The 27806-nt window shown below is 47.5% G+C and overlaps 1 protein-coding gene across 1 annotated transcript in view; it reads left to right on the top strand.

Moving 5' to 3' along the window:
* The window catches only part of LOC137304657 (nuclear receptor ROR-alpha A), a 197655-nt gene that overhangs the window by 93542 nt on the left and 76307 nt on the right, over positions 1–27806 (top strand). Inside the window, exon 2 of the mRNA XM_067973302.1 lies at positions 16316–16401. Within this exon, the coding sequence (XP_067829403.1) occupies positions 16316–16401 (86 nt within the window). The remainder of the gene's footprint in view (positions 1–16315; positions 16402–27806) is intronic.

Genomic DNA, 27806 nt, shown 5'->3' with positions numbered 1-27806 from the left:
AAGACTTTACTGTAGGCAGAGGAGGAAGTTTAAAAGATTTTTCCATAATTTTCCAATCCTCACTTGGATACAGGCGTGGTACTGGAGGATTGGAGGACTGCTAATATTGTATTGTTTTTTAAAAAGGGAGTGAGGGATAGACCAAGTAATTACAGGCCAGTCAGTCTAACCTCGGTGGTGGGCAAATTATTGGAATCAATTCTGAGGGTCAGGATAAACCGTCACTTAGAAAGGCACAGAGTAATCAAGGACAGTCAGCACGGATTTGTTAAGGGAAGGTCGTGTCTGACTAACTTGATTTAATTTTTTGAGGACGTAACAAGAAGGATCGATGAGGGTAGTGCATTTGATGTAGTGCACCTGGATTTTAGCAAGGATTTTGACAAGGTCCCACATGGCAGACTGGTCAAAAAAGTACAAGCCCATGGGATCCAAGGGAGAGTGGCAAATTGGATCCAAAATTGGCTCAGTGGCAGGAAGCAAAGGGGAATGGTTGACGGGTGTTTTTGTGACTGGAAGGCTGTTTCCAGTGGGGTTCCGCAGGGCTCAGTACTAGGTCTCTTGCTTTTTATGATACATTTTAATGATTTGGTCTTAAATGTGGGGGCATGATTAAGAAGTTTGCAGATGATACAAAAATTGGCTGTGTACCAATTTTAAAATTGGTTGATAGTGAGGAGGAAAGCTGTAGACTGCAGGAAGATATCAATGGACTGGTCAGGTGGGCAGAAAAGTGGCAAATGGAATTCAATCCAGAGAAGTGTGAGGTAATGCATTTGGGGAGGGCAAACAAGGCAAGGGAATACACAATAAATGGGAGGATACTGAAAGGTGTAAAGGAACAAAGGGACCTTGGAGTGTATGTCCACAGATCCCTGAAGACAGCAGGACAGGTAGATAAGATGGTTAAGAAGGCATATGGAATACTTTCTTTTATTAGCCGAGACATAAAATATAAGAGCAGGAGGTTATGCTGGAACTGTATAAAACACTGGTTAGGCCACAGCTTGAGTACTGTGTACAGTTCTGGTCACCACATTACAAGAAGGATGTAATTGCACTAGAGAGGGTACAGAGGAGATTTCCAAGGATGTTGCCAGGGCTGGAGAATTTTAGCTATGAGGAAAGATTGGATAGGCTGGGGTTGTTCTCTTTGCAACAGAGGAGGCTGAGGGGTGATTTAATTGAGGTGTATAAAATTATGAGGGGCCTAGATAGAGTGGATAGGAAGGACCTATTTCCCTTAGCGGAGGAGTCAATAACCAGGGGGCATAGATTTAAAATGATTAGTAGAAGGATTAGAGGGGAGCTGAGGAAATTTGTTTTCACTCAGAGGGTGGTGGGGTCGGGAACTCACTGCCTGAAAGGGTGGTAGAGGCAGAAACCCTCAACTCATTTAAAAAGTACCTGGATGTGCACCTGAAATATCGTAACCTACAGGGCTACGGACCAAGAGCTGGAAAATGGGATTAGGCTGGGTGGCTCATTTTCGGCCGATGCGGACACGATGGGCCGAATGGTCTCTTTCTATGCTGTAAATTTCCTATGATTTAGAGTGCTACCTGTATGAAATGTATCTTTTGTCACGAGTTTTGATACGAATTACCCCAAGGGTGTTTGTAAATGAAAAAATGTTTGTTCAACACTTTTACATTAATACCAGTTTTTGACTAAAGATACTGTCAGTTGACGCAGGACTTAAAGATGTTTATGTGGCTCAAGGCAATAAGTGGTTGAAACTGTCCCCAGTTAAACCAATCGGACTGGAGCAGAGATTGAATATTAGAAATCTGAGAGCATCGCTAGAAATGTTCCAGTTGTGTTTAAGGAAGTGAATAAGTAAACTAAATACAATCCACTGGTCTCTCTCTTTGCACGCAGCCCGGATTAAATGAAAGTCCTGTTTAATGGCCTTTCAGAAACCATTAAGTGCTGACAGGTCTAAAAGGGAATGATGGTGGACACAGTTCAGCGAGACGGTAATTACAGGTTCAGAAGCAGTCACCTCAGGGATTAGTCATGTGCTGACAGCAACAAAGAGATTATTAGTAAACTAACTCCTTTAAAAACATTAAACTTGTTTTATTTCATACTTTGCATTGGGGAATTACATAGAATTTACAGCACAGAAAGAGGCCATTCGGCCCAACTAGTCCATGCCGATGTTTATGCTCCACATGAGCCTCCTCTCTCCCTACTTCATCTAATCCTATCAGCATATCCTTCTATTCCTTTCTCCCTTATGTGTTTATCCAGCTTCACCTTAAATCCATCTATATTATTCGCCTCAATCACTCCTTGTGGTAGCAAGTTCCAAACTCACTACTCTCTTGGTAAAGAAGTTTCTCCTGAAATCCCTATTTGATTTATTAGTGACTATCTCATATTTATGGCCCCTAGTTTTGGATTCTGCTACAATGGAAACATTTTCCTAATCTTAAATGTCTTCAGCCTCACACTAACACCAAGGGGTAAGCAATGTGACTACAGGAGCTTGGAACAAACCACATCACTGCAGCTTCTGCTACAGTCTTGCAGCTTGTTTAATGTAACTATTGATTTTTTTTTAAAGAAGATTACGATGTAATATCCACTTTACCATCAGTCAGAGATTCTCCTGATGAGGAATGGTGGATTAGCTCGATCTTCCGATCACTGTAAGATGCCGGATATATAGTTGAGAACAAAACTCAAGGTTTCCTGTAATTTGGTAAACATTTTTCAGACAGTTGCTGACAGAGTTTGTTTCGGAGTCTCTGGTTGGTTGTGGTGGGATTGTATTCAGAACACAGGTCCCAATTCTAATCCTCTCACTGTAGGTGAATCAAAACATTATTATCAGAAAGCCAGCCAGCTATAGTTAATCTGCTGGATCTCATTTGTTAGCTAGTGACATTTATCATAGAATCACAGAATCTTACAGCACAGAACGAGGCCATTCGGCCCATCCTGCCTGTGCTGGCTCTTTGAAAGAGCTTTCCATTTAGTTCCATTCCCCTGCTCTTTCCCTGTAGCCCTACAAATTTCTCCCCTTCAAGTAGTTATCCGATTCCCTTTTGAAAGTTGTTATTGAATCTGCTTCCACCATCCTTTCAGGCAGTGCATTCCAGATCATAACAACTCACTGCGTAAAAAAGTTTCTCCTCATCTCATCTTCCTGCCTTAAGAAGGTTTTCAACTGGTAAAGTGAGGGGGGGAAGCAAACGTCACAGACTGAAAATGAAAAGAAGGAATACTGGGGTTAGGGAACAGAGAGAGGACAAATGTTATAGAGCGGGGAGGGGACGATGGGAGGCAGTGTCGGTGCAGGCGCTGAGACAAGTAAGTGGGGAAATCTGATGGTCTCTGAGGCCAAATTCCCATACTGTTCTCCTGGCAGCAAAGCACCAAGGCAAGAGTGCAAATTCACAAACTCCACCCGTTTAGGCAGCTAAGAAACAGTTCAGGGAAGTTGCTTTGTCCATCTGCACATTGTTCAGGAGGACTTGTCGGGATGCTGGAGGAGAATGTAATCTTAATCATTCATTGTGAGCATTGCCTTCAATATACAGACTCAATTTACTTAGGATGCACTTTGAATTCAAATGCAGAAAAATTCAGATGCAAAACTCATTTACAAGGCAAAATATTGAACTGCACAGGACTTGTGTGAGAGAACCAGAATCGGGTTTGTAGAATGTAACCAATCCTTGGAATGAATCAGTTAAGCTGTCTCTTTCCTTGGTATACAGTTCACAATCTTTCAGGATGAGATGTTTTAAGAAAGAACTTGCATTTCAATGGCGCCTTTCACAACCTCAGGACATCCCAAAGCCCTTCACAGCCAATGAAGTGCAGTCACTGTTGTAATGTAAGGTCAATGATGCATGTAGAATATGTAAAGAAGAAAAAAGGAAGAACTTAGATAGCACCTTGTCACATCCTTGGGATATTGACAATCCAATCCGCTCATGCCCAGCTGTCTATTTTATTCCATGAAAGTAATTTTGGATCTAAATTCGCTGTAGTTGAGCTACAACAATTTCCATAGTGTTTGACTGTTTTATATGTAATCAAACAAACATTAATGGGAAGGTCACATGTCCAGCAGCATTGTTAACGTGAGACACCCATGGTGAGTCGCCAGACCAAGCCAGTCCGAGCCAGGGAGGGGGCCTCTGTCAACACAGTCTTTCAGAAAAAGTGAGTTCTGAGTTATCCAGTGAAATTGGCCCAGGTTTAAGTGAGTATGTTTTCTAGGAGCTGAACACGATGGGACTGAGAGTATAAACAGGGTGTCATCAATCAAATATCTGAATATTGAATTTCATCAAGCAGCTGGCGCGATACTTTGTGGTGATTTGGCTCATCACATGTTTGAATGCAGCGACTCCAAGCTCCAAACAAATTCCAACTACCAACCCGTACACTGGCCTTGACTCCACTCGGACTCCACTCCCTGAGCAGCCTCCTTCCCCTCTCCCGGCACTTACTGCATCCACGTCACTCCTTGGGAATCAATTTCTCCAACCTCCGCCCATCCCCTTCAGGGTAGTGTGGGAGTGAAGGCTTCATCGAGCACTCGTGGGCTCCTTGGACTTTACGCAGAGGCCGAGGAGTAGCTATCACTCTGGTAGTTCACCCATATATATATATATCTCCAAGAAGACCAGCAGAATAGCTGTACCCAGCAAAACATCTCCATTGACAGAGGCATCAGCCTTCAGCTGCTTGGGGATCGGGAGACACTATGGCATGGGAAACGTGATTAATGGCCAGAACGTCTGTTCCCTGACAGTGAGGCCTCACTACCAACATAGGAGCAATGAGACCAATCGATTGCTTCCTCCTTGAAGTGAGTTATTAATGTGCAACATTATTCTTATCTCCAGAAAAATTGTATCCATCCTAACCTCTTGCACCCTACATCCCAACAGTAGCGGCTAGTGAGCAGGTGTTGATGTAATTCTTATTTTTACCATCAGGCACAGACAGTCTTATATCTCAGTTAGTGGCAACACTTATTGTGTGTTGATATGTGGCTGATTGTGGATCTCCCTATCATTGTGTGTCTCTTTGCTTTTCACTATTAAGGCAGCCAAAGCATTTATATTGTGATGGTCTCACAGTTACAGGAGAAAAACGGGACAGAGCAGGAGGCTGGAGAGATTAATGTGTGGACAAAGAGCCTGCAGAATGACATTCCACCCTTGTGCCGGACGGGGTTCAAATTTTGTTGCTGGGATGGGGGGAGGTGCTAGGGTAGAACCCAAGATTCCGCTCTGAGAAGGGGGGGGTTGGGAAATTTAGGTGGGGGGGAGGGGGCATTGGGCAGATCTCCCACTGGAAACGCCGTGTCAAGGGAGTGTCGTTGTGGGGAGTTTCTGGGCTACACCAGGGAATTCTGCCCAGTACACCTCCTGATAGGCCCATTGGAGCCCGTGCCTGCTGAGAGCTGAGAGCAGAGAGCAGGCAGGGGTTCATTATGGGCCTAGTAAAGGTACCAGAATGCTGGAGGGAGCAGGTAATGCACCCTGGACAGGACTAATTACCTTATTAGGATAACTTGATAGTTCCTTTAGGAGCTGCAGAGCTGGGGGGCATCTTGTTCCTGTGAGGCCCTTCCCAGGCCACATTTGCTGCTTCAGAGCTACATGAACCCCCCACCCCCACCAAAAGTCTGGGTGTCAGTTGAGGCAAGAGCAGGCTAACGACCCCATCCCTGTAATCCGGGAGGGGCCAGAGGCCGTCTCGATGGGTGGCTGTGCTTTAGTGCACGAGTGCCAACAGGGCAAGCTCATTGGAGTTTCAGCCCCCGTAGGTTTTCAGGAGACTTTCGAAGGAAGGGAATGAAACGAAAGGAAGTGGTTTGAGCTGAAGTTGCCAAGAGCAAGGAATAGTGAACTGGGGCCGGATGTGAGGGAGGAACAGAATCCAGATCTATAGAGGTGCAGTGGGTTTGAAATGGGACATATGATTAAGAAAATTGTTCTGGTAAAGTAGAGAGAGACCATGGAGGGATTTGAAGACATGGAAGAGCTTGGATTCAGTGCACAGGGAGATAGTGGAGCTGGTCAAGAATGGAGGTGATGCACGTGGGTAACTTTGGGCCTGGGGTGACTCGGGCTGCAGCATTCTGGAGAAAGGTCAAATGCAAGAAGGGAATGTTCTGTTGAGGAAAAATGTGATCCTGGTGACCTGAATGTGGTCTCCAAAGGTTAGCTCAGGGTCCAGGTGATGCTGATACTGCACACCACCTGGTTCAGCTTGACTGACATTACTTCAGCCGGAGCCTAGAGCAGGAATGTGTCGGCAGGAATTGAAATGGATGTTAAGGAAATTTAAACTTCTCCATGATAATGTCAGATAGACAGTCACATCGTAAGGCGGGTGTCGATGGTACAAGTGGAGAGGTAGAGTTGGGTGTCATAGGTATACTTGCAAAAGCTGTTCCTGTGTTTCAGATGATGTGATTGAGAAGTAGCATGTAGGTGATCAAGAAGAGGGAACCAAGCATAGAGTCCTGAGGCACACCAGAGGCAGCCATGGTGGAATGGGAGGAAAAACCACTTTGAGAAGATGTAGGCGTAATGTTAGGGTGGATTGGAATGGAACCAAAATAGAGAGGTGTAATGTAGAGTAACCATGGAGGAGAGACAGTGAAGAAGATGGAGCAGTCAACAGAGTCAAAAGTGGCATTTGAATCGTGGTGGAGTGAGCTGCGGCGGGGCCAGACGTCTTGAGTCCTCACCTCTAGAAAGTTCCACCTAATTCCTGAAGGATCTCATGTCGAACAGTTACACCACACAGGCACCCTAGTCATCTCCCAGAAACCTCCGCCGCCACTGCCAACCCCAGCGCTGCTGTCGGATCGTAACTTTGGCCAGGAGAAGAACTAAGTCAGGTCGTACCAAATGTCGCTCATTGAGAAAGTTTCACAGAGGCAGCTGGTTTATATGAATGGGTGAGTCAGGATTTCGGATTCTCGGGATAAGCTGTGATATCGGTGCCCTGCTGAGCCAACCCATATTTAGGGCACAGCCGTTCATTCAAAGCATCTCAAACACAGGATGTGCTCGGCAGCAAAACCAGATCATCTCACTGATGTGAAGCTGCCCCCTCAGAGACACCTGTCTTTATAGGACAATGTGTGGTTTCCTCACTTATGATAGTAGTCAGGTTGATTCACCCTCTATATGAATGTCAGCAATCTTTGTAGAACTTCTGCACATTAATTTAAACTGTCACACCGCATTGAACTCGCATTGTGATGGCAACAGGACTCTTACATGCAGCACCTAGTAAATGGCTTGCAATCCATATCTGCCCTTTTACAGTCCCTCTATTACCATTCCCTTGGTGGTTTTCTGAAGGCCTTTATATTTCCTGTACACTTCGCCCCTTATCTCAGAAATCAGCGACACTGTGTCAGGATCTTATCAGACCCATTACGGTCTCACCTCCACGGTGACAAGCTCCACAGATCAGCCTCCTTCTCCACCAACACACCACCTCATTCTGCCAGAGCCCTGTCAGGTGAACCAGCCTTTCCTTCCATATTACTGGGCCTTTACTTATTCTCCCCACAGCATTGCTTCCTGCAGCTGCTACTTACATTTCCCGTGTTAACTTTCACTCCAATACTGAATACTGCTCCCTGTGGAAATCATGGGAGAAATTGTGTTAAGTTTAAAAAAATAGAAAGCAGACGTGCGCTGTCTTTCTCTGCCCTCCTTTCCTCGCTCAACCTCACAGTCTGCATAAACTGTCCCAACCATACCCACATCAATCCCCTTCCACCTTCTATCATATGGGGGCAGATTTCCATCTTCACTGCCCGGGCAGTAACCTGGCAGAGTGGATTGCATGCTACAGGTTCGGTATCGTAGGCAATCCGCCCCGCCAGATTACTGCCCAGGCAAAGGAACTTAGGAACAGGAGGAGGCCTTTTAGCCCCTTGAGCCGGTTCTGCCTTTCAATTAGATCATGGCTGATCTATATCTTAACTCTATTTTCCCACCTTACTCCACACGTACGCTGACCACACCCAACTCTACCTCACCACCACCTCTCTCGAGCCCTCCACTGTTTCACTTGTCACACTGCTTGTCTGAGCAAAACTTTCCTCCAACTAAATGTTAGGAAGCCCGAAGCCATTGTCTTCAGTCCCCGCCACAAACTCTGTTCCCTAGCCACCGGCTCCTTCCCTCTCCCCGGCCACTGTCTGAGGCTAAACCAGATCGTTCGCAACCTAGCCGTCCAATTTGACCCTGAGGTGAGCTGCCGACCACATATCCGCTCCAAGACCGCCTACTTCCACCTCTGTAACATCTCTCGTCTCTGCCCCTGCCTCAGCTCATCTGCTGCTGAAACCCTCATCCATGCCTTTGTTACTTCCAGACTGGATTATTCCAATGCTCTCCTGGCGAGCTTCCTATCTTCCACCCTCGATAAACTTGAGCTCATCCAAAACTCTGCTGCTCGCACCAAGTCCCGTTCACCCATTACCACTGTGTTCGCTGACCTACATTGGCTCCCGGTCCGGGAACACCTTGATTTTAAAATTCTCATTCTTGTTTTCAAATTCCTCCATGACCTCCCCCCTCCCTATCTCTGTAACTTCCTCCAGCCCTACAACCCTCCGAGATCTCTGTGCTCCTCCAATTCTGGCCTCTTGCGCATCCCCGATTTTAATCACTCCACTATTGGCAGCCGTGCCTTTAGCTGCCTAGGCCCTCAGCTCTGGAATTCCCTCCCTTAACCTCTCCGCCTCTCTTTAAGATGTTCCTTAAAACCTACCTCTTTGACCAAGCTTTTGGTAACCTGTCCTAGTACCTCCTTATGTAGCTCGGTGCCAAATTTTGTTTTTTTTAAATCGCTCCTGAGACATTTTGCTACCTTAAAGGTGCTGTATAAATGCAAGTTGTTGTTGATGTTGGTTCCGTAACCCTTAATACCCTTACCTAACAAAAATTTATCAATCTCAGTTTTGAAATTTTCAATTGACCCTCAGCCTCAACAGCTTTTCGGAGAGAGAGTTTCAGATTTCCACTCCCCTTTATGTGAAGAAGTGCTTCCTGACATCATCCCTAAACGGCCTAGCTCTAATTTTAAGGTTATGCCCCCCTTATTCTTGATTCCCCCACCAGAGGAAATAATTTCTCTCTATCTACCCTATGAAATCCTTTAATCATCTTAAACACCTCAATTAGATCACCCCTTAATCCTCTATACTCCAGGGAATACAAGCCTAGACTATGCGACCTGTCCTCATAATTTAACCCTTTTAGGCGGAGAAGATGAAAAGTTTTGACAGCTCCAGGGTTACAGTCAGTAATAGGGCCATATCTAATTCCTTCTTTGTCTCTCTCATGAGATGCACCATCCGCTCCCAATCTCAAGCTGCTCTAACTTCCACACTGATGCCCTCTCATCTGCCAGCTTCCTTTTCTTTATCTCCTGCTCCACATCCCTTCGCACCCTTACCTAAAAAAAAATCTATCGACATCAGCCTTGAAAATTTCAATTGATCCCCAATATCCACATCCTGCTTGTAAATTTTTGCAGCCTTTTGCAGCCTTTTTTCTGCCATTGGGCTGGTGAGGTTCTGTCATCATAAAATGTAAAAAAAAAATTACATATTTCACAAGTCCCATTCTCCCATCACCCATGTGCTCGCTGACCTACATTGGCTCCCAGTCCGGCAATGCCTCGATTTGAAAATTCTCATTCTTGTTTTCAAATCCCTCCATGGCCTCGCCCCTCCCTATCTCTGTAACCTCCTCCAGCCCTACAACCATCTGAAATCTCTGCACTCCTCCAATTCTGGCCTCTTGGGCATCCTCGATTTTAATCGCTCCACCATTGGTGGCCGTGCCTTCAGCTGCCTAGGTCCTAACCTCTGGAATTCCCTCACTAAACCTGTCCGCCTCTCTCCAGCTCTCTCCTCCTTTAAGACGCTCCTTAAAACATTCCTCTTTGATCAGGCTTTTGGTCACCTGTCCTAATATCTCTCTATGTGGCTCGGTATCAAATTTTGTTTGATAATCACTCCTGTGAGGTGCCTTGGGATGTTTTACTATGTTAAAGGCGCTGTATAAATGCAAGTTGTTGTAAACCTACCTCGCAGATAGGTTCCGAAATCCTATTGCGATATAGTAGCAGTGTATTTGGGGCAGAAATTGGGGTGGTGCCCAGATCTGTGGGGTCTGTGCCATGTTTGCCATGCATCGTGATTTTGTTGGAAACAAAATCACTCCCCTTCGGTGCAGATGTCACTGTGAAAACCAGGTCTGGCAGAATTCCTGCTATCCTGCCTCCGTTCCCCCATGTCGTGCTGCTTCATGTGAATCAGATGTGCTGGGGTAGCAAAACCAATTCCTGGCAGAAATGGGACCCCACCAGGCCAGTTTCTTTACGTGGCCTTTTTGGAAATGGATCATGTTACCAAACATTGGGACCCTCTCCATCCCACACTGCTTGCCCGACCACTGCTGTGACCCTACTCCTCAATCATTTCCCACTCTTCCTAGTCAGTGGCCCATATCCTTCAGTGCGTCACGATTTCAGTTCACACTATAACTCATGCAAAGTTGCACTAAGCTGGTGGGGAGGCCTGAGCGGAGAGTGAACTGAGGTCTTGTATTTCAAGCAAATAGAGCAAATCGACTGAAAGAGACAGGGCGAATAAAACATATATTTTACAATATTGTGGAGGCAAGGACAAACAAAACTACTTGTATCACATCTTCACACAAAGGGGAGTGGAAATCTGGAACTCTCTCGCCTAAAAAGCTATTGAGGCTGGCGGTCAATTGAAAATTTCAAAACTGAGATTGAAAGATTTTTGTTAGCCAAGGGTATTACGGAACCAAGGCAGGTAAATGGAGTTAAGATGCAGAACAGCCATGATCTAATTGAATGGTGGAACAGGCTCCAGGGGCTGAATGGCCTCCTCCTGTAAATAATATTCCAGACACTAGTCGATCTACCGTGACACTGCACATGGGGAGTCAAGAGCAAGTGTAGAATTCACGGGACGAGAAAGGGCTTAGAGAGTGGGGGGGGGGGGGCGTGGGGGGGTGATTGGACCAGAGCACACAGTTGAAATTAAGTCCCCATTTTAAAATCATACATTTTGTACTTATTTTATATAAGACTTGGACTTTATATTATTATTTAATTTGATAGCAAAAGGTTATGGCAATTTGGGAAGCAGAGAATTAGAACTGGTTGGAGCCTAGGGGTTTCTGTGCAGTACAGGCTGAGCACCTGGCAGATGCAAAATGGAGGTGCTACAGCGCCATCACTGGCAGCAGGTTGTAATTACAGCATGACCTGTTTACATAGGCATGACATGTTTACATAGGCAGTTTCCATTATAGATGTGGACATAGGAATTGTAATTGGAAAGGTTGACACAATACTGTGACCAAAATGTGAAAACAGAATGTAAGTTTGGTAGACAGGGAATACACTCAGGTGTATCATCAGAAGCTGCATTCTGGGCCCCAGAGACACGTCACAATTCCATGGGTGTGGGGGAGGGGGGTTTCAGCAACTGGGGCGGGGAGGGGTGTTCAGGGTATTGAAACACCCCTAGAATTTCTATGTTTTTTATTGGACCACTCCGCCTTAGATCACTTGAAAGAAAGACGGAAACAACGGATGTTCTTCCAGAGCTGGTCAGTTCTGTAATTGGACCGGTGAAAACCGATTAGTTGGGCTTTCGCTTCTAAATGTTCATTGAGATATTGCAGTGAATGGTAGCAATAGATCAATGATACTTAACAAGCACTTGGACTTCATGCTTTAGAGTTTTATCTGACAAGACTTTTCTTTCTTTTCATTTACATTATTTGGACTGTGAGATTAAGGGAAGTAATAATATTTCTATTTGAAACTTATTGGGAAACTCCTATTTGAAAAAGAGACCTTTCGGCCTAGTTTTGATTGGTCTGGCAAACTCATCTCCAGACACCCCCCACCCCACCCCAAATAAATATCCTGCCTACTCCACTGGTTTGCGTATCTACAAGATCTGCTCCAAACTGCTAGAGAATACACCAAATAAAGTGTGCAGCATCAACAGTCTCTGAGGTAGTGTACAACTGAAACGCCCAGAAAGTACAGCTCACTCAGATCCCCCACCAAGTTGTTCTGCTTAAAAGCCACCTGGACCTAAACAAGGGCCCCATCCTCCTGGCTCAAGACAATCAGAACTCTCAAACTGCTTCAATTTTTAAATTAGGAAGGGTTTTGATAGTAAATAAGTAGAAACTGTTTCCACTGGCATGGATGTCGGTAACCAGAGGACACAGATTTAAGAGAATTGGTAAATGAACCAGGAGGGAGATGAGGAGACTTTTTTTTACGCAGCGAGTTGTTATGATCTGGAATGCGCTGCCTGAAAGGGTGGTGGAAGCAGATTCAATAATAACTTTCAAAATGGAATTGGATAAATACTTGAAAAGGAAAAATTTGCAGGGCTACAGGGGAAAGAGCAGGGGACAGGGACTAACTGGATTGCTCTTTCAAAGAGCTGGCACAGGCACGATGGGCCGAATGGTCTCCTTCTGTGCTGTATGATTCTTTGATTCTCCCCAACTTACTATCCCTGGTTGTGTCCCAAACCTTAAGACTATCACAGTGAGGTACTCCAAATACACTGTGCTCATTTCCTACCCATGCTGTGTCAGGACAATTTACAACAAATTACACTTACTTGCAAGAAAGAGCTTGCTTGCATATTTTGATTCGGAGGACGGAGTGTTACCAACTGATCCAAGCTGACACTTGGGCATTTCATTGAAAGTCAGGATATTCAGCAATAGAAAGAGAAAGACTTGCATTTATACAGTGTCTTTCACAACCTCAGAATGTTTCAGTGATGTTAGTTGAGGGATATATATTAGCCAGGACACCAGGGAGAACTCACCTGCTCTTCTTCAAGATAGTGCCATGGAATCTTTTATGCCCACCTAAGAGGGCAGATAGGGCCTTGGTTTAACATCTCATCTGAAAGACAGCACTAGAGTGTCAGCCTGGATTATGTGCTCAAGTCTCTGGAGTAGGACTTGAACCCACAACCTTCTGTCTCACAGGCAAGAGTGCTACCACTGAGCCACGGCTGACATGCAAGCAGCCCATTTCCAGGAAGTGTTACCCATGCAGAATGAGTGTGTTTACAATGTGACAGTGTAACAGCCCATGTAATGGAACTTACAGCAGGGCATAGGCACAAACATGAGATCTCTGTCGAATGGTTGGAAACTGCGTGTGACGAATGCTCTGCTTGGCTGGGTGGGATGAAGACATTTGAACCTCGTGTGACAGGCGCCTGGCAATTATTTACAGTGAGAACTGCCTATTTGCATAAATTACAATGATAAAAAGATGGGAGAGGTGACACAAATTCTAGGTTCACCTTTTGTAGGAACTTTAAAAAGTTTCGGAAATCATAAAAATTGTAAGGATAGTGAGGGAAAATTATTCCATTTTTGTAACTGAAAATTTGTGCATCTGGTTAGTTTTGCTAGAACCCTTGATCTGATTGGCCATTTCATCTCTCTCCCCCCCCCCCCGCCCCCCCCACCCACCAGGTCAATCGGAGACAGGCAGCAATCAAAATCCCAAACTCTACAAAAGCACATCAGGTCAGCCTGGACCTGGAAAGGGAAAATGCAATCTTACATCCTGTTGTCGATTAGAAAGTGTTAGCCAGATACATTGTTGGTAACGAACAGTACAGGCCACACTGGAGGGAATAGCAGCAACAAAGCTCGGGCACACAGTTCCAGCTGCTGGACTCTGTCCCAAACACCCTCTTTCCCTGAACTCCTTGCCTTGTGTGCAGCAATTCAATCACAGAAGGAACTCTCACTGATCCTGGGTTGCATTGGGCCTGTGTGGACCTCCTTTCGTACATCAGTGCGGTTTCTCCAAGACTGGCTTCCAACAACCACCTGGGTTAAATCTGTGAAATATCGACTCCCCTCAGGTGTTCTATCCCAGAATATTACAAAACAAAACATAGGTATCGTATCATAATATGATATTCATTTATGTCTTGGAAATGTCATGAAAGCCACAGCCTGAACTAATGACTTGTACTTACACTTGCCCAGAGCACATTTCTGCTGGACTTCAGCCAAAGGGTTAGGTTTACAACCGTCCCCTGGGAGTCTCCTGGCAACAACGGCGACAACGGCAATGGTGCAGCAATGTTTAGAGCCACACTGCCACCTCTTGCTGTCTCCTTGTAACTGCAGCAAAAACAGCATAAAGAGAGCGAGCGAGAGGCCTAGAAATTCATTTGGCGCTGCGCTCGTTTTCAGGTGCGATAGAGGTGCCTGTGTCCAATATGGCGGGCAGCACGTGCGCTCATTTTACACCGGAAGTGTACCATGTGCCATTTTGTATCGGGCTGCTCCATACGTGTCCAAAGCGCCACCATTGGCGGCCCTGAGCTCTGGAATTCCCTCCCTAAACCTCTTCACCTCTCTACCTCTCTCTCCTCCTTTAAGATGCTCCTTAAAACCTACCTCTCCTGTACTAATATCTCTTTATGTGGCTCGGTGTTAAATTTTGTTTGATAATCGCTCCTGTGAAGCGCCTTGTGATGTTTTACTACGTTAAAGGTGCTATATAAATGTAAGTTGATGTTTTTGTTAATATCTGGGCGTTTTTTGGCCTCTTTTCTGACTTGGAAATCTTAATTCTGACTTCTGAGAAGATTTTGCTGGTGTTGCTCTGTTTTTGGCTGCCTTCAAAACAGTTTGATTTCAGTCATGGGTAGCCTGGTAGGACTGCCTTTGGGGCTGGAGGAGGAGGGGGAACAGCAAGGAAGACTGGAGAGAGCAGAAGCAGTTTGCAGGAGAGAGAGGAGGAGGAGGGAGGCACTGCACTGGAGACCATACCCACAGCGAGTCTTCAAGAGCACTCCTCCTACCTGATCTTCACTGAGGAGCAATGTCTCAGGCACCTTGTTTCCAGGGACAGAGTGTTTGTAGCGACATTGTCTTTTTGTAAATGAGTCGGTGAAGGTGAAGCAGTCTGGACGTTCAGTGGCCCCTGTCGAATCTCACTGTGTGACTGACACTATCGTCCCCAAGCAGTGGGCTGTTGGAAGGGTGCATAGAATTAACCACGCTTTGATTGGAAATTCTTTCTATTTATTTTAAGTTAAATTTTAGTTTAGGTGCTTGGTTGTGAGATTGGTACGTGATGCAGATCTTTAAAATACTGGGAGTCAGAAATAATATATGTAGGTTAGTTAACTTACTACGCTGGTGCATAACTGGAGGACACAAAGACAAATGTAACAAGTTTGAAGTAAAACTATAGTTTGGATGAATTTCTTCCCCACAGAGCAGTGGCTCGCATGAAGTGACTCGCAGAACAAGTGGTTAAAGTCATGTCCGTGTCAGCTGGACGGATACGCACGTACCTGCTGCACCTGAAAATCTGCTCGCATTGTTGAGACCCTCTGCACAAGTGCAATTGGAGGATCCTCAGGTTCGGGAGTTGGGGGCTTGGCCAGTTTTGTGGGCGGAGATTCGTTTGGATGGAGGGTTTGATGGGCAGACCTAAAAGATTGAGAAGACTCAGGCAACTCACTTATGCCCAAAATTCCGTGATCTTTTAATCCTCGTGATTGGTTTGCGGCCAGATTATGGTTGTCTCTGCGCGTGAATGCAGGGGAAAGTCCAGGCCTAATGTCTGGTGGTATTGCTGTCAGGAACAAATCCTACACATCTATTTAAATAACTCTCTCTGAGAGTCACATCCCTACATTGCTGGTCACAGCAGACAGCCCCTGCTGTCATTGCTGTAGAAACTGAGTTAATCACCCCAAATGCATGTACACACATGTATACAACCATACGCAGTGCTCATTCTATTCCTCTGAATGATAAATGGGGCTTTTCGTTATATTTATAAGAACTGTCCTGACTAGCCCTCAATGCTGGCCCCTCACACATCTTCTTTAAGCGTCTGGTAGCGATCTGACAGGATTATTTTGTTGCTAAATTTCAGTCTAATGTAATTAAAAACTGGAAATCACCTAACAGAATGGGACATGCATGGTTGGTCAGGGTGTTCTGTATTAAGGCGGAAACAATCACCTTGAATGGTAAATTCTGAAATACTGAAAGCGAGAGCATTTAATTTTAGTCTATGGTCTTCGGAGACCAATGCTGCTTCACAATGAATTTATAATATGGTGTAATGTTTAGCAGATCATTAATTTGTTCTGTAAAAGGGGCTGCTTTGGGAATGCTTTACTGGGCATGAAGGTAAAATGTGATTAAACATTTATTTTCTTCTGTTTCAGCTCAAATTGAAATTATTCCGTGCAAGATCTGTGGAGATAAATCATCAGGAATCCATTATGGTGTCATTACTTGTGAAGGCTGTAAGGTAGGCCAAACCCAGACCTTTCTACAGACTACGCGGGGTCTTTGAGCAAGTAACACAGTGCACTGATTTTAAAAATCCTGTGGCTGTTGTGTATATGGATTTTCAAAAGGCATTTGATAAGGTGCCACATCGGAGGTAAATGAAGGCACGCGGTATTAAAGGAAATGTGGCATCGTTGATAGCAAGTGGCTTAAAAGAAAGTGAGAAAGAATGGGCATTTATATCGTATTTCACAGCCAATGATGTTCTCTCGAAGTGTAGTCACTGTTGTAATGTATGGAAACGTGGCAGCCAAATTGCGCACAGCAAGATCCCACAAACAACAATGTGATAAATGACCAGATAATTTATTTTAATAATGTTGGTTGAGGGATAAATGTTGGTCAGTATGCAAAAACTGAGAAGGTTAAGTGTTGACTGATGGATGACTTCAAGATTATGAAGGATCATGGTAAGATAAATGGTGATCATTATGTCACCTGGTTAGTGACGTGGTCAAGAGGGCACAAGTTTAAAACAACCATTAAAATACTTAAGGGGAGATTCGATAATTGTAATTGACACATTGAGTGGTTCGCGTGTGGTACTTTCTTCTACACTGTTGTTGAAGCAGACCCCATCAATTCTTTAATAAGGGAATTAGAGAGTTACTTCAAAATGAGGACTATTAAAGGCATGGGGAGCAAGAAGAATAGGATTAGTCTTGGTGGCTCATGAAGAAAAACACTGACACAGACTTGATAGTCTGGCCTCTTTCCATGCTGTAACATTCTATGATCAAATGCACTGCTTGAAGCAATATTTTACATGCATCAATTCAATCTGATCATTCAAAGTTCCTGGTTTCTTATGTTACTTACTTCGCTCAATTCAGATTAGTGAATAATTCAATTTTTTGGTCCAAAATGACTGAATTATCAATCGATAATTTGAATCATTAGAGATGTGCATTGGGAATCTTCTAATTAGTGCATCTTTTTCTATCTGTATTTAAGCACACAGTAGTTTTGTGTTTGTTAATTTATGTACTGTTCAAAATTGTACTAGATTGTTCAAGATATACTAGATTGATTCCTGGGTTGAGAGAGTTGTCCTATGAGGAGAGATTGAGTAGAATGGGCCTATACTCTTTGGAGTTTAGAGGAATGAGAGGTGATCTCATTGAAACATATAAGATTCTGAGGGGGCTTGACAGGATAGGTGCTGAGAGGTTGTTTCCCCTGGCTGGAGAGTCTAGAACTAGGGGGCATAGTCACAGGATAAGGGGTCGGACATTTAAGACTGAGATGAGGAGGAATTTATTCACTCATGGGGTTGTGAATCTTTGGAATTCTCTACCCCAGAGGGCTGTGGATGCTGAGTCATTGAGTATATTCAAGACTGAGATCAATAGATTTTTGGACTCTAGGGGAATCAAAGGATATGGGGATTGGCGGAAAAGAGGAGTTGAGGTCAAAGATCAGCCTTGATCTTATTGAATGGCGGAGCAGGGTCAAGGGGCCGTATGGCCTACTCCTGCTTCCTACTTCTTATATTCTTATGTTCAAGCATCAAGCATGTTTGAATAAACTCATTTACTCAACCCTAAAACTCATCAAGTCTATCACCGCACACTCCAGTATTGCTCACCAGCAATTCCGTACATTGCTTAGTTTCCTGGTGGAGAATCCTTGACTTGGTGACCAATCTCTATAAAGGTATAACTCTATGATGGCCTCCTGTAAGACCAGCTCCAACAGCCTCTCCCAAAAGGAGGCGGTTCTATAGGACAGTCCTGAAGAACGTGCAAGGACCCCACCCCACTTGTTAACTGTTTAATTTTTCTAATTCAACTACAATAAGCATGATGTACGGCAGGATACACTAGGTCATTGGGATATCTAAACTATTCCTGAGCAGTGACCTATCAATTGAATTCTCTTAAATTGTTCATCATTGATACATAATATATCTTGGGCACAAAAATCAGTTAGTCAGTGATACGCTGGGATGGGTTCCCCTTCTTTTATGTGTTTGAACAATACAGTGCACCAAAAAGCAAGTTAAAGCAGTTTCAACAAACACGTAAACTTTTGAAAACACTAAACAATCGTTATGGTTCCCACATGCTCCCACAGACCAACAGAATGCATCTTTCCCTGACTGGGATAGCTTTCATTTGCAAGCTCATTGGAACTGGAAGTAGCCCTGACATAATCCACTTGAGAGGGAAAATTAACTTAGTAATTAATGACTTCCTGTAGAAAACACAGAAAATGCTCTCAATGGGGAAGTTAGAAACACTACAAGATAAAGTTCTCAAACCTCGACAGGAATGCAGCATGACACTGAATGACACTGCAAAAATTAAACGTTCACAATTCCGCTCATTCCTGTATATATTTATTTTATTTTCTTAAACCGAATTCTCCAGGTCTTTGTCAAACAGATACTGAGTGAAGTTAGCAAAGTTGGTTTTACAGTACTGCTGAAAACTATGCACTGGTTCACGTGTACAACAGTTTGCAAAGGCTTGGGGCTCTAAATTGGGCTGCGTAGAGCCCGTCATGCTACATGGCCTCCTAAGGACCCAAAATGGCATCCGGAATGCGCGTCCACGTGCGCTGGATGCCATCTTGGTAAAGGCTTTTGCGCAGCGCAGATAACGAACGCCAGCAGCATGTAAAGTAGGGAGAATATGTGTTAGACCAGTGTGCAACGCTGATTTAAAGGGACAGATACGATTTTGGAACTCAGTGCTCCAACTTAATCTCGCACAGCTGAACAGGTCGTAAACGGTATGGAGGACCCCCCCCCCCCCCACTATTTAAAGGACCATGCAGGAGTTACAGGTTAGTTGGTGGATTATTGCTTCTGACCACTGATGCATTTGTACCTGTTTTTGGAGGTCTGTTATATTTGAATACTAGGACTAGGGGACATAGCTGTAATTTTTAGGCTAAGAGTGAAGTTAGCAAATGCTTCCACACGCAAAGGATGGTAGAAGTTTGGAACTCTCTTCCACAAATAGATGCTAGCTCAATTGTTAATTTTAAATCTAAGATTGATGGACTTTTGTTAACCAAAGGTATTAAGGGATATGGGGCTAAGGTGGGTATATGGAGTTTGGTCACGGATCAACCATGATCTCAGTGAATGGTGGAACGGGCTCGAGGGGCTAAATGGCAACTCCTGTTCCTGTCTTCCTGTGTTCCTGTAATAAAATTTCAATACTCTACAGGGAGCGGGCTGGCTAGCTGACAGGCAACAGCAAGGGCACTGGCGGAATGGCAGGGTTGGGACAGGAATGCTGTCATCCTGAGAGAGGACAGCAGGTTCATGCTCCATGGAGCCACTGCCTCTTGTTGCCTCCTGTTATGCACCACCTTCTCCTGCAAGAAAGCAGGATGTGTGTCAGTGAGTGTCCTGCAGGATGTTTGGGTGACATGCCTGTCATGGTTGAATAGTTGCCAGTATGTGTGACCTGTGACTTGTGGGTATGCAGCTTGCAACAGTGGTAATGTTGTGAGAGGGTGAGAGGAAGCATCTGTTGAGTACTGATGGAAAGAGTTTGTTGGTATGTGGGTGATGGGGGGTGTAGTGTGTGGAGCAGTGGATGCAGCTAGTGGTGCAGTTGGTAGGAGACGCCACTTGACAGTTGACCTCACTCACCTTGACACTTGTGTCAAAGCATTGAACTTCTTCCTGCACTGCATCCATGTTCATTGTGCTACGTGCCTGGCATTGACTTCGTCCTCTACTACTTCGGGAGTATATGTTTGGAGGGCCTCTTGCCCCCATGCAGATATAGGATGCTGCTCCTTCTGTCCACTTCTTGCACCAAGGTCTCTAGTGCATCAACAGAGAACCTTGGTGCATGCACTCTTGCAGGCCTGGTACAAACTCAGATTAGTGAGGTCTAGCATGCAGATTGGAGGATGTGGGATTTAGTAGTGCGCAACCTTTATTCAATAATTTAAAATAACTCAAGAGTTTGTAAACATAAGGATGGGACCTGCATCTGTGTTTTACGTGAGTGACGTGTGATCTCCGTTCAGACTTCATGTGGACCCGTATCTTATTTTTTGCAACTAAGTAGTGCAGGCTGCCTTTAAGAGATGCAGGCTGCCTTTAAGAGGCGTGAGCAACTTACGCGATATGATACAGCCAGATCTGGGGATAAATGGCTGAGTCAGTTATGCACCAGATATATTCAAGTCTGTACCCCTTGGACATGAGAGAGTGAAGATGGGGGCAGCACCAGGGGGAATGAACAGGATGGGAGAGACTAAAGATTTTGCTGGGGATAGCTCATGGACAATAAGTGTGTTTATGGACATGAAATGTGCAGCATATGTAAGATTTTTAATGTATTAAAAGTCTTGCATTTGTGTACTTGTCCTGTGCAATATAAATTGCTCTCTCACTTGTGTAAACATGTCGCACTGTAATTACACCCTACCACCAGTAGAGGAGTTTAAGATTACACTTGGGGTTGACTCCCTGGGGTAAATTTTAACCCCACAAACTGGTAGGTTGGGGGCGGGTGGGAAGGGAAAAATTTTAAAATTGTAAAACCCGACCCCAGCTCGCCCACTTCTGGTTTTAACGGAGGTGGGTAACATAAGAACATAAGAAATAGGAGCAGGAATAGGCCATATGGCCCCTCGAGCCTGCTGTGCCAATTCAATAAGATCATGGCTGATGTTCAACTTCAACTCCACTTTCCTGTCCGATCCCCATATCCCTTGATTCCCTTAGAGTCCAAAAGTCTGTCTATCTCAGCCTTGAATATACTCAATGACTCAGCATCCACAGCCCTCTGGAGTAGAGAGTTCCAAAGATTCACAACCCTCTGAGTGAAGAAATTCCTCCTCATCTCAGTTTTAAATGTCCGACCCGTTATCCTGCAACTATGTCCCCTAGTTCTAGATTCTCCAGCCAGGGGAAACAATCTCTCAGCATCTACCCTGTCAAGCCCTCTCAGAATCTTATATGTTTCAATGAGATCACCTCTCATTCCTCTAAAGACAGAATAGGCCCATTCTACTCAACCTCTCCTCATAGGACAACCCTCTCATCCTAGGAATTAATTTCGTGAACCTTCGTTGCACCACCTCTAAGGCAAGTGTATCCTTCCTTAGATAAGAAGACCAAAACTGTACTTAGTACTCCAGGTGAGGTCTCACCAACGCCCTGTACAATTGTTGTAATACTTCCTTACTCTTACATAGAAACTAGGAGCAGGAGTAGGCCATTCGGCCCTTCAAGCCTGCTCCACCATTCAATATGATCATGGCTGATCCTCTAAATCAATACCATATTCCTGCTCTCTCCCCATACCCCTTGATGCCTTTTGTGTCTAGAAATCTATTTAGCTCCTCCTTAAATATATTCAGTGACTTGGCCTCCACAGCCTTCTGCGGTAGAGAATTCCACAGGTTCACCACCCTCTGAGTGAAGAAATTTCTCCTCATCTCAGTCCTAAATATCCTACCCCGTATCCTGAGACTGTGACCCTCATTCTGGACCCCCCAGCCAGGGGAAACATCCACCCTGCATCCAGTCTGTCTCGCCCTATCAGAATTTTATATGTTTCAATGAGATCCCCTCTTGTATTCCAACCCCCTTGTAATAAAGGCCAGCATGCCATTTGCCTTCCTAATTGCTTGCTGTACCTACATGCTAACTTTTTCTTGTACCAGGACACCCAAGGCGCTCTGGACACCAACATTTAATAGTTTCTCACCATTTAAAAAATATTTTGATTTTCTATTCTTCCTACCAAAATGAATAACCTCACATTTCCCCGCATTATACTCCATCTGCCACCTTCTTGCCTACTCACTTAACCTGTCTAGTCTCTTTGCAGACTCTTTGGGGCCAATTTTCGGATGGCCGAGCAGGTGCGTTCGTGGCGGGGGGGCTCGTAAAGTTGGGGATTTCCGGAGTGGGTCCGGAGCCCAGCTCCAACCCGTCCACTTCTGGGTTCGCCAATGACGCGAATCGGTGCGCGCGCAGCCCCCGCATGCGGGACTCCCACTGGCAATCAAAGCCGGCGGGATCCCACTTAAGATCATTATCTGGGTACTTGAGGTCATTTACAGATCTCATTAGTTGGAGATTTTAGGAGAATTCGGATTTTGGGCTACCCAGAACGTGTTTCCCACGATGGGGCAAACACTCCCTGTTCAAACAGACGTGTTGCAGCCAGCAGCCAGTGGCAGCTGCAAAGGTCCATTTAACAGGTGCGGGGTAAACCCTCATTCATTGCAGCAGGACTCTCTGTCACCTCAGACAAAGTTTTGCCTGCCACACCGTTGTCTCCACACTCCAAATTATTAAATCATACCCTAAACTCTGCCGTCCAAGCACATTTACCTACTTTGCGGACCCCTCACACTTACACTGTCAGGATGGGGGGGGGGGCGGGGGGAGGGTTCCATTGCTGCATTCATCACTCGATTGGAGGACGAGCAACATCACCAGCCTCACCAGGCATGCCGTCCACCTCCGCCACATGGAGCTACACAGCACAGTGCTGCGCAACAGGCACCTGCACAAAGTAGTCGTGCAACTACACAGACACCCACTGTAGGGTGACCCAATGGGTGGCATCAAGGGTGTTAATGGAGAACCTCATGAAAGGGCATTATTGCACAAGCCAGTCAAGAATGGCCAAGACGTGGCAGTAGTGGTGACAATGTAATGTGAGTTGATCAGAAATCGAATATAAGTAAAAACCATGACAAACCCTCAAACACCCTTGTGCATCCCCTTCATGCTCACAATACGTTTGCGTTCCCCTTCCTACTGCACATATGTGATGCATGCCCTGTGGCTGCAGCACAGGTAGTGGCAGGTTGCGTGAGGCTGACCGTGAAAGAGATGCATCAGAGGGTGAGTATGAGATAGAGCCATGAGATTGTATGAGGATTGGGTTGAGTGGTAGTGGTGGGATGAGCACTGACGAGGTAAGTAAGTGCAGGTAAGATGAGGATGAGCTTTGTGGGGGTGTGAGGAGTGATGTGATAGAGTAGTGTTGGCAGTGCAGAACGAGATGTAGGGTGGGGGCGATGATGTGGCAGACGGAGTGTCGGGGAATGAGTAAGAGTACTCACTTCGGCTGACCTACTTAGGTCATTGAAGCGCCTCCTGCACTGTGTGCAGGTGCGTGATACGTTGGTGGTGCAGGTGACCTCCTCTGCCACCTTGATCCAGGCCTTAGTGGTGGCAGAGGCAGGTCACTGCCTCCCGTCCGCCGGGGGGGAGATCTGTGTCCTCCCCCTCCTCCTCACCCCATCCAGTAGGACCACGACAACTGGATCCTCTCCCTCATGCTCCAAGTTCTTTTCCAGCTGCGAGGAGATGTCCTTAACCCTGGCACCAGGCAGGCAACACAGCCTTTGGGACTCTCGGTCGCGGCTGCAGACAACAGTATCTATCCCCCTGACCATAATGTCCCCTACCACTACCACATTCCTTTTTACTCCCTCCACTTGAATGGCCTCCTGTACCACGGTGCCATGGTCAGTTTGCCCATCCTCCTTGCAGCCCTTGTTCTCATCCACACAGGTAGCAAGTACCTCGTACCTGTTGGACAAGGTCAAAGGCTGAGGCTCCTCCATCACTGCATCCTGGGTCCCCATACCTGCCTGACTCACAGTCACATCCTCCTGTCCCTGACCACTGACCAAAATCTAAACTACTACCTCACGTACTAACTATTACCTCCTGGACCAAAGTGTCCCGAGAACACTCCCGCTCCCTGATGTGTCGCAATGTCCCAGCTCGGACTCCAGCTCAACAACTCTGAGCCGAAGTTCCTCAAATTGCAGACACTTACTCCAGATGTGGTTGCTCAGGATCTCGCTGGTCTCCACCAATTCCCACAAGCTGCAGTTACGACACCACATGCCCTGCCATCGCTTGTCGAACCAGAATTTATTTATTTACTTACAGTTTTTAATCTCTCGCTATTGTTAGTTTTATTAACTAATTAATTTATTATACTTTAAGTTATTGATTTAAGCTCTTAGTTAAACCCCTGCCCGAACAGAGAGAAGAAGAAACAGTAATACTCACCAACCAATCACCTACCTGCTGTCCTGTGACGTCCCTCTTTCAATTTCTGCCTGTGGTGAGTTGACTCCAACCGTGTAAAAGCCGCACTGCCTCCCACTCTCGCTCTACTCTCGGGCCTCTCCCACCGCCATACTGCCTCCCACTCTCACTCTACTCTCGGGCCTCTCCCACCGCCACACTGCCTCCCACTCTCGCTCTACTCTCGGGCCTCTCCCACCGCCACACTGCCTCCCACTCTCACTCTACTCTCGGGCCTCTCTCACCGCCACACTGCCTCCCACTCTCACTCTACTCTCGGGCCTCTCCCACCGCCACACTGCCTCCCACTCTCGCTCTACTCTCGGGCCTCTCCCACCGCCACACTGCCTCCCACTCTCGCTCTACTCTCGGGCCTCTCCCACCGCCACACTGCCTCCCACTCTCGCTCTACTCTCGGGCCTCTCCCACCGCCACACTGCCTCCCACTCTCGCTCTGCTCTCGGGCCTCTCCCACCGCCACACTGCCTCCCGCTCTCGCTCTACTCTCGGGCCTCTCCCACCGCCACACTGCCTCCCACTCTCGCTCTACTCTCGGGCCTCTCCCACCGCCGCACTGCCTCCCACTTTCACTCTACTCTCGGGCCTCTCCCACCGCCGCACTGCCTCCCACTTTCACTCTACTCTCGGGCCTCTCCCACCACCACACTGCCTCCCACTCTCACTCTGCTCTCGGGCCTCTCCCACCGCCACACTGCCTCCCACTCTCACTCTACTCTCGGGCCTCTCCCACCGCCACACTGCCTCCCGCTCTCACTCTACTCTCGGGCCTCTCCCACCGCCACACTGCCTCCCGCTCTCGGGCCTCTCCCACCACCGCACTGCCTCCCACTCTCGCTCTACTCTCGGGCCTCTCCCACCGCCACACTGCCTCCCACTCTCACTCTGCTCTCGGGCCTCTCCCACCGCCGCACTGCCTCCCACTTTCACTCTACTCTCGGGCCTCTCCCACCGCCGCACTGCCTCCCGCTCTCGCTCTACTCTCGGGCCTCTCCCACCGCCGCACTGCCTCCCACTTTCACTCTACTCTCGGGCCTCTCCCACCGCCACACTGCCTCCCGCTCTCACTCTACTCTCGGGCCTCTCCCACCGCCACACTGCCTCCCGCTCTCGGGCCTCTCCCACCACCGCACTGCCTCCCACTCTCGCTCTACTCTCGGGCCTCTCCCACCGCCACACTGCCTCCCGCTCTCACTCTACTCTCGGGCCTCTCCCACCGCCACACTGCCTCCCACTCTCGCTCTACTCTCGGGCCTTTCCCACCGCCACACTGCCTCCCGCTCTCACTCTACTCTCGGGCCTCTCCCACCGCCACACTGCCTCCCGCTCTCGGGCCTCTCCCACCACCGCACTGCCTCCCACTCTCGCTCTACTCTCGGGCCTCTCCCACCGCCACACTGCCTCCCGCTCTCACTCTACTCTCAGGCCTCTCCCACCACCACACTGCCTCCCGCTCTCGGGCCTCTCCCACCACCGCACTGCCTCCCGCTCTCGCTCTTCTCTCAGGCCTCTCCCACCACCGCACTGCCTCCCGCTCTCGGGCCTCTCCCACCACCACACTGCCTCCCGCTCTCGGGCCTCTCCCACCACCACACTGCCTCCCACTCTCGCTCTACTCCCTCTCCCACCGCCACACTGCCTCCCGCTCTCGCTCTACTCTCAGGCCTCTCCCACCACCGCCACACTGCCTCCCGCTCTCGGGCCTCTCCCACCACCACACTGCCTCCCGCTCTCGGGCCTCTCCCACCACCACACTGCCTCCCGCTCTCACTCTACTCTCGGGCCTCTCCCACCACCACACTGCCTCCCACTCTCGCTCTACTCTCGGGCCTTTCCCACCACCACACTGCCTCCCACTCTCGCTCTTCTCTCAGGCCTCTCCCACCGCCACACTGCCTCCCACTCTCGCTCTACTCTCGGGCCTTTCCCACCACCACACTGCCTCCCGCTCTCACTCTACTCTCAGGCCTCTCCCACCACCACACTGCCTCCCGCTCTCGGGCCTCTCCCACCACCGCACTGCCTCCCGCTCTCGCTCTTCTCTCAGGCCTCTCCCACCACCGCACTGCCTCCCGCTCTCGGGCCTCTCCCACCACCACACTGCCTCCCGCTCTCGCTCTTCTCTCAGGCCTCTCCCACCACCGCACTGCCTCCCGCTCTCGCTCCGCTCTCGGGCCTCTCCCACCACCGCACTGCCTCCCGCTCTCGCTCTACTCTCAGGCCTCTCCCACCACCACACTGCCTCCCGCTCTCGCTCTTCTCTCAGGCCTCTCCCACCACCGCACTGCCTCCCGCTCTCGCTCTTCTCTCAGGCCTCTCCCACCACCACACTGCCTCCCGCTCTCGCTCTACTCTCGGGTGTTCTGCCAGCCAATCACCTACCTGCTATCCTGTGGAGTCACTCCTTGATTTTTTTCGACCCCACCAAATTCATCCTGAAGATTTACTGCCTTTGCTGTTCCAAGTGAGTTTAGGCCTTCGATCCCCAACTTTTATTTACTTGCCTCTGCCGCTCTGGTCCCCGCTCCCACCTCTGCTGCTCTCAGAGCTCTTCCTCTCTGTTCACTGACCTTCCCCCTCTATACCTAATTCCCTCTCACCAAGTTCTCAAATTCCCACTCTGTTCGCAACTCACTCTGTTTGCTCTGTGCTTTAGGGTGGGGGTCCAGCAACCAATCCGCTCTCAGGAAGCGGGTCGGTCAGTGAAAGCTTTTAAGGGTGCTGTGGGCCTCCATTCTAATAGCATTTTTATTTTTAACTCCTGGGGGCCGGGATTCCCGGGGCTCGTGATTCTTGCCACGTAAGAGGAGGTGAGAAGGCCCAGATCAGCCTTTACTGCACTGCTTGTGGGCCAGGAGGAGCAGGAGTGTTTCCTCCAGGCCCAACAAGCTCTCAATTCTCCAGAAGTTCAACGGAAACCCTATGTGTCTGTGATGATGGTAAACTCTCCCTCCTCATCCTTCTTGACCTGTCTGCAGCCTTTGACATGGTTGACCACACCTTCCTCCTCCAACGCCTCTCCTCCATTGTCCAGCTGGGTGGGACTGCGCTCATCTGGTTCCATTCCTATCTATCCAGTCGTAGCCTGAGAATCACCTGCAATGGCTTCTCTTGCCGCTCCCACATCATTACCTCTGGAATCCCCCAAGAATCTATCCTTGGCCCCCTCCGATTTCTTATCTGCATGCCGCTCCTCGGCGACATCATCCGAAAACACAACGTCAGGTTTCACATGCACCCTGATGACACCCAGCTCTACCTCACCACCGCCTCCCTCGACCCCTCCACCCCTCCACTGTGTCTGA

This window comes from Heptranchias perlo, chromosome 38 (assembly GCF_035084215.1).
Source record: "Heptranchias perlo isolate sHepPer1 chromosome 38, sHepPer1.hap1, whole genome shotgun sequence".
Classification (NCBI taxonomy): domain Eukaryota; kingdom Metazoa; phylum Chordata; class Chondrichthyes; order Hexanchiformes; family Hexanchidae; genus Heptranchias; species Heptranchias perlo.
This window is presented reverse-complemented; position numbering and strand designations above follow the sequence as displayed.